At 39.0% G+C, this 14,819-nt stretch overlaps 2 protein-coding genes across 3 annotated transcripts in view; one reads left to right on the top strand and one right to left on the bottom strand.

Moving 5' to 3' along the window:
* Positions 1-4,082, bottom strand: part of nckipsd (NCK interacting protein with SH3 domain) — a 39,767-nt gene extending 35,685 nt beyond the window's left edge. For both annotated transcript variants that reach the window (XM_061932182.2, XM_061932183.2), the window contains exon 1: positions 3,731-4,082. In XM_061932182.2, the coding sequence (XP_061788166.1) occupies positions 3,731-3,901 (171 nt within the window). In that variant the 5' untranslated portion in view covers positions 3,902-4,082. The remainder of the gene's footprint in view (positions 1-3,730) is intronic.
* A 244-nt stretch (positions 4,083-4,326) lies between these two features.
* On the top strand, positions 4,327-10,868 carry ndufaf3 (NADH:ubiquinone oxidoreductase complex assembly factor). The gene is made up of 5 exons (XM_061932341.2): positions 4,327-4,445; positions 5,773-5,968; positions 6,042-6,108; positions 6,186-6,286; positions 10,544-10,868. Exons 1-5 carry the CDS (start codon positions 4,357-4,359, stop codon positions 10,658-10,660), a joined length of 570 nt encoding a protein of 189 aa, XP_061788325.2. The 5' UTR covers positions 4,327-4,356; the 3' UTR covers positions 10,661-10,868.
* Positions 10,869-14,819: the final 3,951 nt, after the last annotated feature.

Here is a 14,819-nt window from a genome sequence, read left to right as displayed (position 1 = left end):
CGTTTACTGAGTGTTGTGAAAAGACAAGGCCATGTAACCAGTGTTGGGTTAGTTACTGAAAACCAGTAACTAGTTACAGTTACTAGTTACTTTATTTCAAAAGTAACTCAGTTACTAACTCAGTTATTTACACCAAAAAGTAATGCGTTACTGTGAAAAGTAACTATTTCATTACTTTTTCTACTTCTTTTTTTTAAAGCTCCCATTAATGCCCTTTTAGCCTTCATTTCAGTACTGTTATTGCACTGGAGAATAATACAATCTGTTGATCAACTTGACATGCATTTGCATCACTGAACTCTGCTAAGCAATGTGCTCTACATACAACACACAAAGACAAAGATATGTTTCAAAGGGCCAATGTATTTCAGGCCAGAACAAATTGACAAAACTATTTGAAATAGCTGCAACATAACATACATAAGTAACAAATAGCATAATAACAATATAGCTGTAAACCTGGCTTCACCAAAGGAAGGCACACATGTGAAGTGAAGTGAATTATATATATATAGCGCTTTTTCTCAAGTGACTCAAAGCGCTTTACATTGTGAAACCCAATATCTAAGGTGGCGCTGGGAGCAGGTGGGTAAAGTGTCTTGCAACGGCAGGGACTAGGATGGCAGAAGCGGGGATCGAACCTGCAATCCTCAAGTTGCTGGCACGGCCGCTCTACCAACCGAGCTATACCGCCCCGACATGACATACACAATGCCTAACCAGGCATTTTTTCTCTCTCAAGGAATTCGAAAATAAGATGTACAAACCCTGTTTCCATATGAGTTGGGAAATTGTGTTAGATGTAAATATAAACGGAATACAATGATTTGCAAATCATTTTCAACCCATATTCAGTTGAATATGCTACAAAGACAACATATTTGATGTTCAAACTTATAAACATTTTTTTTTGGCAAATAATCATTAACTTTAGAATTTGATGCCAGCAACACGTGACAAAGAAGTTGGGAAAGGTGGCAATAAATACTGATAAAGTTGAGGAATGCTCATCAAACACTTATTTGGAACATCCCACAGGTGTGCAGGCTAATCGGGAACAGGTGGGTGCCGTGATTGGGTATAAAAACAGCTTCCCAAAAAATGCTCAGTCTTTCACAAGAAAGGATGGGGCGAGGTACACCCCTTTGTCCACAACTGTGTGAGCAAATAGTCAAACAGTTTAAGAACAACGTTTCTCAAAGTGCAATTGCAAGAAATTTAGGGATTTCAACATCTACGGTCCATAATATCATCAAAAGGTTCAGAGAATCTGGAGAAATCACTCCACGTAAGCGGCATGGCCGGAAACCAACATTGAATGACTGTGACCTTCGATCCCTCAGACGGCACTGTATCAAAACCCGACATCAATCTCTAAAGGATATCACCACATGGGCTCAGGAACACTTCAGAAAACCACTGTCACTAAATACAGTTTGTCGCTACATCTGTAAGTGCAAGTTAAAGTACCAATGATTGTCTCACACACACTAGGTGTGGTGAAATTTGTCCTCTGCATTTGACCCATCCCCTTGTTCCACTCCCTGGGAGGTGAGGGTAGCAGTGGGCAGCAGCGGTGCCGCGCCCGGGAATCATTTTTGGTGATTAGCTCTACTATGCAAAGCGAAAGCCATTTATCAACAACATCCAGAAACGCCGCCGGCTTCTCTGGGCCCGAGATCATCTAAGATGGACTCATGCAAAGTGGAAAAGTGTTCTGTGGTCTGACGAGTCCACATTTCAAATTGTTTTTGGAAATATTCGACATTGTGTCATCCGGACCAAAGGGGAAGCGAACCATCCAGACTGTTATCGACGCAAACTTCAAAAGCCAGCATCTGTGATGGTATGGGGGTGCATTAGTGCCCAAGGCATGGGTAACTTACACATCTGTGAAGGCACAATTAATGCTGAAAGGTACATACAGGTTTTGGAACAATACATGCTGCCATCTAAGCGCCGTCTTTTTCATAGACGCCCCCTGTTTATTTCAGTTAATTATTATTTGCAAAAAAAAAATAAAGTTTATGAGTTTGAACATCAAATATCTTGTCTTTGTAGTGCATTCAATTGAATATGGGTTGAAAAGGATTTGCAAATCATTGTATTCCGTTTATATTTACATCTAACACAATTTCCCAACTCATATGGAAACGGGGTTTGTATTCATGAGATCAACACTGTACTGAAGCCCAGAACACTCTACACATTTCCCCAGTTTTAGTTTAGAGAAAAGGAAAGATTGGCCTGGCCCACTAGGATCCCTCTTTATGTTTGTGAACTTTATAGTCTATACATTTAGAGTGATGTGATAATCAAACACTCTAGAAGTCTAGAATGAAAGACTATATAAGAGAAATGACAGAGTGTGTACCTTCAGTGCTGAATGATGAGCAGATGCAGAGTTTGGAGTGTTTTCTTTAGCTCGCTTTCCATGTTTATGTACTCACTGTCCAGGTACTTGGAACATGTTTTCCCTGCCATTTGCTGTTTCACGCCGGTATCATGCTAATTATCTGCCTGAAAGCGGGTGACTCCACTGTAGAAATAGCCTGCATGTCTTCTAGCACATACGCTGCAATGGCTCTATCAATGTTGTCCTGGCTCGCAGTGCCTCCGTTAAAATCCTTAGGTGGAGCTGAAGTGGCATCGGAGTCTGTGTCTCTCTTTACTAGCTTTGTCGAAGCATGTTGCTTTTGTAGCTGTTTCAGCAGATTTGAATTGCTGTTTTGGGCAGTATTCCTGGGCGTGGCCACTGCTGCTGCTCACACAACCTTCATTATCGAACGAAGGTGTTCATCAGTCATTATATCTCGTAGTCCACCCGGACCACAGTCTTGGGGGCGTGCCTTAAAGGCACTGCCTTTAACGTCCTCTACGAGCTGTCGTCACGTCCGCTTTTCATCCATTCTAACAACATGCCGGCCCAGTCACAAGATATGTGCGGCTTCTGTACGCACACACGTGAATGCAACGCATAATTGATCAACAGCGATACACGTTACACTGAGGGTGGCTGTATAAACAACTTTAACACTGTTAGAAATATACGCCACACTGTGAATACACACCAAACAAGAATGACAAACACATTTTGGGAGAACATCCGCACAGTAACACAACATAAACACAACAGAACAAATACCCAGAACCCTTTGCAGCACTAACTCTTCCGGGAGCTACAAGGTGGGTGTGTGTGTGTGTGTGTGTGGGGGGGGGGGGGGGGTGTATGGGGGGTTTGGTGGTAGCGGGGTGTATTTTGTAGCGACTAGGATCTTCGACTAGGCTTTGTGATGGATGTCCTAAATATGTCTTTGACAACAAAAACAGCAGCAATGCGCCTATAAAGGTTTTTTGACTAGCGTCCTTGGCAGTCGTTCCTTAATAACACCACAGTGCTCCTGTCATATAAAGGATCTTTGACTAGGCTTTTTGCAGTAGACCATTAAAAACATAAATTCGCTCTTGTCATACCGAGGATCTTTGACGAGCGTTTATGAAGTACTGTGCTCTTTAAAACTGCAACGAGCTGTGTCATACAGAAGGATTTTTGACTTAAAACTCTTTTATTTAACGATTTTGCTCCTTTCATACAGAGGTTGTTGCAATCAATATTAACACATGCTGAATTGTAGAAAGACATATATTTGGGCCCATCTGTCCCACCACCACCATGGCCGATGCCCTCACCATTGATTTCAAGAATCAGGAGATCCCAAGTGTTGCTTACCTGAATTTTTTCGATGTATGAGGAGGGGACATAGCCGGTCTCACCGGAGCTGCACCGAGAGCCCAGCCACCAGTGTTTGTTGCTCCTCTCCAGGATTAGGAAGCTTTCTCCGGCAGAGAAGTGCAGCGAGTTGGGCTCGGCTGACCGAAAGGCGTACAGAGTCCGGTACATGTTGTTTTTTTAACACTTTCCGCCCGGACGAAGCGGAACCGTGCGGAGAATCCTTGAAGGGTGATAATTAGTCCCTGAACGGGAATAAGTGACCTTTCGTGGAGTTTTTAAAGAGGTTACGAAGGCATGGCGCCTGTGGTCTATTTACAATACGGCTCTAGTGGTCACATGACTGCTGTTAGTCATTACCATTACATCCCGCTTGGGGCGCTCTTGTTCATCAGAGGCAACCCTAGGCTTACTAATCGAAAGCGGAGCTATTCTTCCTTTATATATATATATTTTATTTATTTTTTTAATCAAGGATACAACATTTACAAATAGTGTAATTTACACCATAATTCATGTGAATAAAATACATACCAACGAGTGTGCTTTTTTTACTTACACAACACCGGAAGACTCTTACAGACTGTCAGCGTCACACAGATTGTCGTCCCCCTGCTGCTGTCAACATGGCCGCATTGGTTTGTTCCAGAATCCTCCTTCAGAGATCATCGCAGCGGTTAATCTTTTGCTCCGTAAAGGCGCCGACTTTTACCAGGTATATCTCAATCAAGAATTTACCATGTTTAAGTCACCTTTGAGGTAGAATTAGACTAAAATTGGAGGCATTTAAAGACTGACTTTCCTATGTTCTTCCATTACAACACAGCACGCCAGCCAAGATTTAGATTTCATTTGTTATTTACTTTTGCCAACTCTTTTACAAAAAGGATACTGCAGATACGCTCAATTGATATTCAACAATGATATACTATTTATTGTATGTTTATTTGGAATTGAGGAGGATCTTTCAGACACAGTATACACAGTATCCAAAGTGTGGCCCAGGAGCAATTTTTGGCCCACAGCCAGTTTCTTAGTAGCTTCTCGACATGTCAGAAAATAAATGAATTCATTAATAATGAGGTATATTTGATATAAGACTAGCAACTATTTGTTTTGTCACCTATAACACGAACGCTAGGATACAAATGTTGGTTTCAAATAACCTAGCATATAGGATGTGCACCGATGTGTGGTTGTAGCATTTTTAATGTATAAAAATGCATCAAGTGGCCCTCCTCATTCTTTCATTTCTCAGTATGCGGCTCTCTGCGGAAAAGGTTTAGACATCTGTTTTATATGATGACCAAATTTAATATAAATAAAATGCTTCTGTGTGGGTTCCCTCCGTGTACTCCGACTTCCTCCCACCTCCAAAGACATGCACCTGGGGATAGGTTGATTGGCAACACTAAATTGGCCCTAGTGTGTGAATGTTGTCTGTCTATCTGTGTTGGCCCTGTGGCGACTTGTCCAGGGTGTACCCCGCCTTCCGCCCGAATGCAGCTGAGATAGGCTCCAGCACCCCAGTGACCCCAAAAGGGACAAACGGTAGAAAATGGATGGATGGATGGGCTTCTGGCCGGTTTGATCGCAACACCTGGCAACATAGTTAGTTTTATTTTTGTATTATAATGAACGTATACATTAATCTGTTGTTATTAATTGAGTGAAAGGTGTCCATTCATATTTTTTAAATTTTATTTAGATATCCTATAAATAATCATTAAACTCCCTGCTTTATCTCTGGCTCTATCTGGTGGAGTTTTCAGTAACTACATTCCCCTGTAGTTTGCAAAAACAGGTCCAGTATTACAATACTACTCTATCCATCCATCCATTTTCTACCGCTTGTCCCTTTTGAGGTTGCGGGGGGTGCTGGAGCCTCTACTTCAAGTAAATAGTCACAGTTACGCAAAAGGAAATTTGGTATTTGGCAAGTTGGCTCTGTCTCTTTTGGCTTTTAAAACACTTCACATGGCAGCCTGTTTTTTGTAAAGATTACAGAAGAAATTCTTGTTTACATTTCATTTTTCTCCCAGTCAATTTTTGTCCCGCGGTCATCGTTTGGGCCCGAGCGATGATGAGATGTACCAGCGTACGTCAGTGTCCATCATGAAGAAGGAACCTGGCAGCGGCATCATGATCCACAGCTACAGTACCCAGGGATTCGACATTGATGGAAACAGAGTGTTTGGGCCTTGTGCTGTACTACCCCCTGCCATCCTGCAATGGAAGGTACACTTCAATATTAATATTACTACTGTTATTGTTTTCACTTTTCTTCTTTTTACTACATGTCACTTTGCAGGTTGGGAGTTTTAAAGACATCACAGAAGAAAGTGTGTCACTTTTCCACATGCTTGTACCCCATATAGGTATAAATTGAAGTTATTTATTTAATATTTTGTAAAACAAAAAAGGCGTGCATGTCATGTGTGGTATTATTGTGCAGAGATTCTGGTGCTGGGCACGGGGACACGGCTTGAACGCATTCATCCTTCAGTCCTGGCTCTTCTCAAGAGCAAAGGCATTGCCGTGGAGGTGCAAGACACGGTAACTGTCACTTAAGCCCGCACATTTGGGATATCCATTTATACTTCACATGAAAATGAACAGGAGTTTGTGGGAATTGAGTAGAAATACAGCATACTCAACAAAGTGTAATGAAGAGCAAACTGGTGAAATGTATTGGGAAAAAGTTGCAATGTTGATTCCTATAACATAAATCTGCCATGCTGTCTGTTTTTTCTTTAAAGGGCAACTGCACTTTTTAGGAATATTGCCTACCGTTCACAATCATTATGAGAGACAAGAAGACAAAACATTTTCTTTCCCATTCTAATTTGTAAAAATCGTCTCGTTCTTGGTGGCTGGCAATGCAGCAAAGAGGAGCAATCCATTCTGCCTCTAAATCACTCTGAAAATGCATCCACAAACCGACAACAATACTTCATTTATGTTCTGTAACCTGTGTAATAACCAAGCTGCAGCGACATTGTTTTGGTAAGAGCAAACAAACTCTAAGGAATTGTTCTATCTAGTGTAGAAATACATCTTCTTGCGGCGGCATACTTCAGCATTAGCCGCAAGCTAGCTATGGCAAGAGGTAAGCTAACTTTTGCGTCAATAGCTGAATTGCTTTTGAGTTTATAATGCACAACACACTGCGATAGGACACCAATCTGTACTGACTGAAAACATGAACAATCATATTACAGTACCTGTAAAGTATTACACCACATTTTATGTTTTGTTTGTACAAAGCTAGCTCGACAGTGTATGTAGTCGTAAGAACACGCATGATTTTCTGCATGTACCATGATCATTATAACAGCGACTCACTCAAGGGACAGTATCTGTTTAGTCCAGCTGACTGGGGAAGTTTTTTCAAGTTCACTTTGCGTTAGCACGCCATATATGTCGGCATAGCATATCTCCAAGTTCCACATTTACACCTGCAAGTCACGCCGACCTCACTCTCTCAGCTTCCATCTGCTCCAATGTTTCACTCTCTCTTCGTGCTCATTGCTATAACCAGCAGTTCATCCTCCATATATTCAGGTTTAAAAAGATAAGGTTGTCAATACTAATTTGTCCAAAAATTGTTGTCTTTGTTGTCTGTTACCAAGTCTGCCATGATTACAACACACTCGCTTTTGTTTCCGGAAGTAGAAACACACATTTGTTGCCTGGAAGTCGGAAGTGCGCTGCTAAGGAAACGGAAATAAAAGAGCAAAGTAAAGACGTTCCGGTAATGCATAAAATGACCAAAATAAGGTAAATATTAAACATATTACATATTGTTATAAATGTGTATGTTCACATTGCCAGTATATTATAAAGTTAAAGTTAAAGTACCAATGATTGTCACACACACACTAGGTGTGGCGAAATTATTCTCTGAATTTGACCCATCACCCTTGATCACCCCCTGGGAGGTGAGGGGAGCAGTGGGCAGCAGCGCTGGCTGCGCCCGGGAATCATTTTTGGTATTATATATATATATACTGGCAATGTGTATACAACAGGTTGATAGTTTTGAAGTTATTTTAGAGGGTTTTGAAGGCTTCAACGGTGACTCCCATTAGCCACGTTTAGCAAACGTTTTTTATCATCTTTAGAATTCCAAAAAAAAAAAAAAAAAAGACGTGTGATCTTGTCTCTCATAATGACTGTCAACGATAGGAAACATTTTTGTTAAAGTGCAGTTCCCCTTTAAAATTGTCATTGCTCAAAAAATAACGAATCAAAATCTATGTTGTCATGAATTAATTGACCTATTAAAGGCTCCAATTACAAACCCCGTTTCCATATGAGTTGGGAAATTGTGTTAGATGTAAATATAAACGGAATACAATGATTTGCAAATCATTTTCAACCCATATTCAATTGAATGCACTACAAAGACAAGATATTTGATGTTCAAACTCATAAACTTTATTTTTTTTTACAAATAATAATTAACTTAGAATTTCATGGTTGCAACATGTGCCAAAGTAGTTGGGAAAGGGCATGTTCACCACTGTGTTACATCACCTTTTCTTTTAACAACACTCAATAAACGATTGGGAACTGTGGAAACTAATTGTTGAAGCTTTGAAAGTGGAATTCTTTCCTATTCCTGTTTTATGTAGAGCTTCAGTCATTCAACAGTCCGGGGTCTCCGCTGTCGTATTTTACGCTTCATAATGCGCCACACATTTTTGATGGGAGACAGGTCTGGACTGCAGGCGGGCCAGGAAAGTACCCGCACTCTTTTTTTACGAAGCCACGCTGTTGTAACACGTGCTGAATGTAGCTTGGCATTGTCTTGCTGAAACAAACAGGGGCGTCCATGTAAAAGACGGCGCTTAGATGGCAGCATATGTTGTTCCAAAACCTGTATGTACCTTTCAGCATTAATTGTGCCTTCACAGATGTGTAAGTTACCCATGCCTTGGGCACCAATGCACCCCCATACCATCACAGATGCTGGCTTTTGAACTTTGCGTCGATAACAGTCTGGATGGTTCGCTTCCCCTTTGGTCCGGATGACACGATGTCGAATATTTCCAAAAATAATTTGGAATGTGGACTCGTCAAACCACAGAACACTTTTCCACTTTGCATGAGTCCATCTTAGATGATCTCGGGCCCAGAGAAGCCGGCGGCGTTTCTGGATGTTGTAAAATGGCTTTCGCTTTGCATAGCAGAGCTTTAACTTGCACTTACAAATGTAGCGGCGAACTGTATTTAGTGACAGTGGTTTTCTGAAGTGTTCCTGAGCCCATGTGGTGATATCCTTTAGAGATTGATGTCGGTTTTTGATACAGTGCCGTCTGAGGGATCGAAAGTCACGGTCATTCAATGTTGGTTTCCGGCCATGCCGCTTACATGGCGTGATTTCTCCAGATTCTCTGAACCTTTTGATGATATTATGGACCGTAGATGTTGAAATCCCTAAATTTCTTGCAATTGCACTTTGAGAAACGTTGTTCTTAAACTGTTTGACTATTTGCTCACGCAGTTGTGGACAAAGGGGTGTACACATATATATATATATATATATATATATATATATATATATATATATATATATATATGGACAGATAGATCTGAAGTTGATGTAGAGATTTAGGCGTTTAAAAAAAATAATTATGTATGACTTATTTTTAAGAATTTTATGACTGAAATGCTTCCAAACTTGTGGGGAGCCCTGAAGGTTAAAAAAAATGTCTCTACAGCAGGGGTCACCAACGCGGTGCCCGCGGGCACCAGGTAACCCGTAAGGACCAGATGAGTAGCCCGCTGGCCTGTTCTAAAAATAGTTCAAATAGCAGCACTTACCAGTGAGCTGCATCTATTTTTTAAATTTTATTTATTTACTAGCAAGCTGGTCTCGCTTTGCTCGACATTTTTAATTCTAAGAGAGACAAAACTCAAATAGAATTTGAAAATCCAAGAAAATATTTTAAATACTTGGTCTTCACTAACTGACAAAGAAACAGATAACATATTTGGTGTTCAGTTCAAAGTGTGACATGATTTATTTAAAAATTTGAGAGTTGACTTTTGTATTTTACATGAGTTATTATTTGTACAAACATGGTGCAAAGTAATTCATGATTTGTTAAAAAAAAATTAGTGGCTAGCTAGTTAAAATGGGATATTGTGATTTCACAAGACTGTCTTAGAAGTGATCATTTGAAAATGTTCAATTTGAAAAATGTGCACTTAGAGAAAATATAAAAATAAAGTGTTGCATGTTGATATTTATCTGTTTCTATGTATATTTATTGTGAGAAATCAAGATGATCAGTGTTTCCACAAAGATAAATATCATTAATTATTAATAATAACATAGAGTTAAAGGTAAATTGAGCAAATTGGCTATTTCTGGCAATTTATTTAAGTGTGTATCAAACTGGTAGACCCTGCGATGAGGTGGCGACTTGTCCAGGGTGTACCCCGCCTTCCGCCCGATTGTAGCTGAGATAGGCTCCAGCGCCTTGCGACCCCAAAGGGAATAAGCGGTAGAAAATGGATGGATGGAAACTGGTAGCCCTTCGCATTAATCAGTACCCAAGAAGTAGCTCTTGGTTTCAAAAAGGTTGGTGACCCCTGTTCTACAGTATGATGTATAGGTTTTGAAATTAAAAAATATTGGCCCCCGCATGCCCTCATTTTTAAGTGTGTGGCCTTCAGTAGAAAAGGTGATATACCTGATATAAACTGTATCATATACAAATGTAAATATATCATATACAAATGTAAATATACCAATTATGTACAAACTTTTTTATGCTGTCCTTTTGTTGCGTTTTCCTCCAGCCAAACGCATGTGCCACCTTCAACTTCCTGATAAATGAGCACAGAGTCGCAGCTGCTGGTCTGATCCCTCCGTCCTTCAGCAGCAGCACAGAGTTGAAAATAATGGATGAGGAGTAGGTGATGTGAAGCAAAAACCAGGACTGTTGGCAGCAGCGCTTGAGTGAGAGCTTCACAAATAATCTCACGGTGATGCTTTTCCTCAGGTGTTTTTTTATTTATTTACCACACCAAACAGGACATGAAGAGCTGGACTGTCCCCGCATTAAAACTCTGTTGAAATCAGCTTTCATTTTGTAAATAAACCATGTGTTATATGTCTAAATGATACATTTAAATGATTTATGTGTGCAAATTTATTATATTGTGTTACCCTAGTTTAGATTGACTTAGATAAGAGACCAACATAATAATGAACACAATTTCTGCAACCACACAAAGAATGTTAAGATGCTTCCGCATGTAAAAAAAATAAATTGTGCACTACTAGAAATTAGATTTTTGAAGAGTCAAATCTTGAGGAGCCATTCCTTTCAAAGAGCTGTTCAAAAGACTGGCTCGTTATTATAGTTTTTTAACGTTTTGTTTTTTTTAATCAAGAAAACAATCACTAGTATCAAGATGTAGATCAGAATATTTTAATTTACACAAACATTACTCAATTGGTAGGCATTGTTCTGAAATATTTGCTATAATTTTTTGGTTGTTGCGTTTTCAATGTAAACATTTCATGAGGCGGTGCCATATATATGGTTTGGCAGTGACATCACTAGTTTTAATGTCCCCTCACCTAAAAAAAACGTGTAGCATTTCAACAATATAGAAAACAATACACAAATGATAGTTAAAAAAAAATGCATTCATAGATATGGAAAGAATAAAGAAAACAACAATAAAAATGGGGTGTGCACGCTTGAACAACTAGCCTTTAGGATTATGAACCTGAACAGTAAATCCAAATAAAAATACAGTTACAAAAATGAATAGTTTAAAAAAACGTATATATATTATTATATACGTTAGGTCAGGAAAAAACACAGAGGCTATTTCATCCCTACAAGCCTGTTTCGCAGGTTTCCCTGCTCTTCAGGGGAGTTTATAAACCACCTGAAGAGCAGGGTAACCTGCGAATGTTTATAGGTGGAGTTTATAAACTCCCCTGAAGAGCAGGGAAACCTGTGAAAGATTATAAACCCCCCTGAAGAGCAGGGAAACCTGCGAAACAGGCTTGAAGGGATGAAATAGCCTCTGTGTTTTTTCCTGACCTAACGTATATTCCGCTCTACCCCGGTATTGAGCACTGTATAACGGCTAAACCACAGTAACCTCGTCAATATATATTTATATGTAAAAATATTTTTATTTTTTATAAAAAAAGCTCATCTAAATGCTATGTTTCCTTAACTCTTGGGTCATTTTCTATTCCAGTTGCCAGTCGGGTGGCAATTGCCGGTGCTAAATTTTCATGTGCATTAAAAACGTCTCCCAAATGAACCATGACTCACAACCGGGAATCGTTTTTTATCATTTACTTAAAAGAGCCGTTCAAAAGACTCAATTTGTTTGTGAATGTCAAATCTCCATGCACTACACCTTTCTACCTCACTCGTTTGTGTCCTTCACGCGCTTAAGCCTCTTATATGCGTGTCCTGCAGCACCACTGTGTGTGTGCGTGGCATATGACATAATTCAATGGCTATGTCCTTGCCCCATGTAAACTCCAACACCATCCATAAATCCGAAGCATTCATCCCTAATCATCCCAGGACTTTGTGCAGAGACATGGAGGCCTTAAATCCCTGTTGTCGTGTCGCACTTATTGCAACCACTAAATTACAATCAGATGGGTTTTGTGCATTAAAAAACGAGGCTGTCAAGTTGAAAAATTCCATCAAAGCATTTTACCTTAATTCTGATGCTACATTGGCATGTAGAACAGTGTATCCTGTTGCCACTTTTGTAGCTAGCGCTCTGATGTCCGCAAATTTAGGACATTTTGAGTAAAATTCAGAGTTGTGTAACAAAGATCACACCAATCAGACTTAGACTTAGACTTAGACAAACTTTATTGATCCACAAGAAAAGTTGTTCCACAAAGTAGCTCAGTTGCAATTAGGATGGAAAGGATAAGGACGGAGAGGATAAGCAACACAAAGGCACTAAAAGAGGGCGAAAACAAAAGGTATAAAGTAGACTGAAAATGCATCATAGTAGCAATATAAAATATAACATATATGTAATATTTACATAATATATATATACATATCCTGATATAAATGATAAATGATAAATTCATATGATATATATACAATATATAACAAATCCCAATTACCATGTACAATATTATATTCATACACTGTAATATACGTATATTCATATAAACAGACATTGTTTATTCTGAAATAGGATGTCGTAACATTGACGTCTTTCTATTAGCATTTTGCATTAGCTTCAAAAAACAACTCACTTGTACAAAATGATTTACAGCCGTAAGGGATAAACAAAACTGATATGGCTTTCTGGTGTCGATCCAGCCATCCATTCATTTTCTACCGCTAGTCCCTTTCGATCCATCCATCCATCCATTTCCTACCGCTTCCTTTCGATCCAATACCAAGTAAATAAACGTCTGTTATTGCCTATACATTGACTAGAAAATGTCATAATCTTTTAATCATTCTGTAAAATGGTCTCTATTTAGTTGATGAACACAACAAAAATGTTATTCGAATTCAAAAACCTAACGCAACTAGGAATGTACCAATCAGGGTTTTACGCTGCCAAGTCCAATACCGATCATCCATGAGTGAGATCGGCTGATACCAACACGGGTAATAATTGAGCATTGGCCAGTCACATACTTTCTCACAAAAATTGGCAGATACTGATCGGTGTCCAATCGATCGGCATATTCCCAAACACAAACTTTACAAAATACACAGAACAATTAGGCTTTTAAAAAAAAACATTTTATTGTCTCATATATATATATATATATATATATATATATATATATATACATATATATATATATATATATATATATATATATATATATATATATATATATATATATATATATATATATGATTATGTGTATATATGTATGTTATGGTTATGGTTTGGTTTATTTTGTACATGTAAACAGATACAATATAATATGTCATATAATAATTACATATGTTAATTTCTTTTTACAACACATTCGAAAAGGAGTAAGAAAAGCAAAGCTTAGTTAATCCTACACCATTTCTAATTCATAGCAATTACTAACACATTTTTTCACTTCCTGTTCTGAACTTGTAATTGTAACACAATTTACACCAATGACTACTACAGTTCTTTTAATAGTTCATGATTCACATAATGAGATGCATAATATCAATACCACAGGTGTACCAGTCAGTCTACCGCCCCCCAGAGGCAGTGAAGCGTAATTCATGATGCTCATTTGAAACGTAATTAATAACTCAGAAATGATAGCAACACAATCGATGTGGCCAAACAGCTCAATTTTTGTTTCATCCGACATCACATGGACAAAGATAAGACCTTCTGGTGGAAAGTTCTGTGGTCAGATGAAACAAAAATTGAGCTGTTTGGCCACAATACCCAGCAATTAGTTTGGAGGAGAAAAGGTGAGGCCTTTAATCCCAGGATCACCAAAACTACCGTCAAGCATGGTGGTGGTCGCATTATGCTCTATGCCTGTTTTGCTGCCAATGGAACTGGTGCTTTACAGAGAGTAATTGGGACAATGAAAAATGAGGTTTACCTCCAAATTCTTCAGGACAACCTTAAGTCATCAGCCCGGAGGTTGGGTCTTGGGCGCAGTTGGGTGTTCCAACAGGACAATGACCCCAAACACACGTCAAAAGTGGTAAAACAATGGTTAAATCAGGCTAGATTTAAGGTTTTAGAATGGCCTTCCCAAAGTGCTAGCTTAAACGTGTGGACAATGCTGAAGAAACAAGTCCATGTCAGAAAACCAACAAATTTAGCTGAACTGCACCAATTTTGTCAAGAGGAGTGCTCACAATTCAACCAGAAGCTTGTGGATGACTACTAAACGCGCCTTATTGCAGTGAAACTTGCCAAGGGACATGTAAGCAAATATTAACATTGCTGTATGTATACTTTTGACCCAGCAGATTTGGTCACATTTTCAGTAGACCCATAATAAATTCATAAAAGAACCAAACTTCATGAATGTTTTTTTTGTGACCAACAAGTATGTGCTCCAATCACTCTGTCACAAAAAAATAAGAGTTGTAAAAAT

This window comes from Nerophis lumbriciformis, linkage group LG38, assembly GCF_033978685.3.
Source record: "Nerophis lumbriciformis linkage group LG38, RoL_Nlum_v2.1, whole genome shotgun sequence".
Taxonomy (NCBI): Eukaryota; Metazoa; Chordata; class Actinopteri; order Syngnathiformes; family Syngnathidae; genus Nerophis; species Nerophis lumbriciformis.
Note: the sequence above shows the minus strand (reverse complement) of the source record. Positions and strands in the feature narration are given on the sequence as shown.

Coding starts and splice junctions, on each gene's coding strand:
- ndufaf3 (XM_061932341.2), top strand. CDS start 4,357: ATGGCCGCATTGGTTTGTTCCAGAATCCTCCTTCAGAGATCATCGCAG. Junction 5,969..6,041: donor CTGCCATCCTGCAATGGAAG/GTACACTTCAAT, acceptor GTCACTTTGCAG/GTTGGGAGTTTTAAAGACAT. Junction 6,109..6,185: donor CATGCTTGTACCCCATATAG/GTATAAATTGAA, acceptor ATTATTGTGCAG/AGATTCTGGTGCTGGGCACG.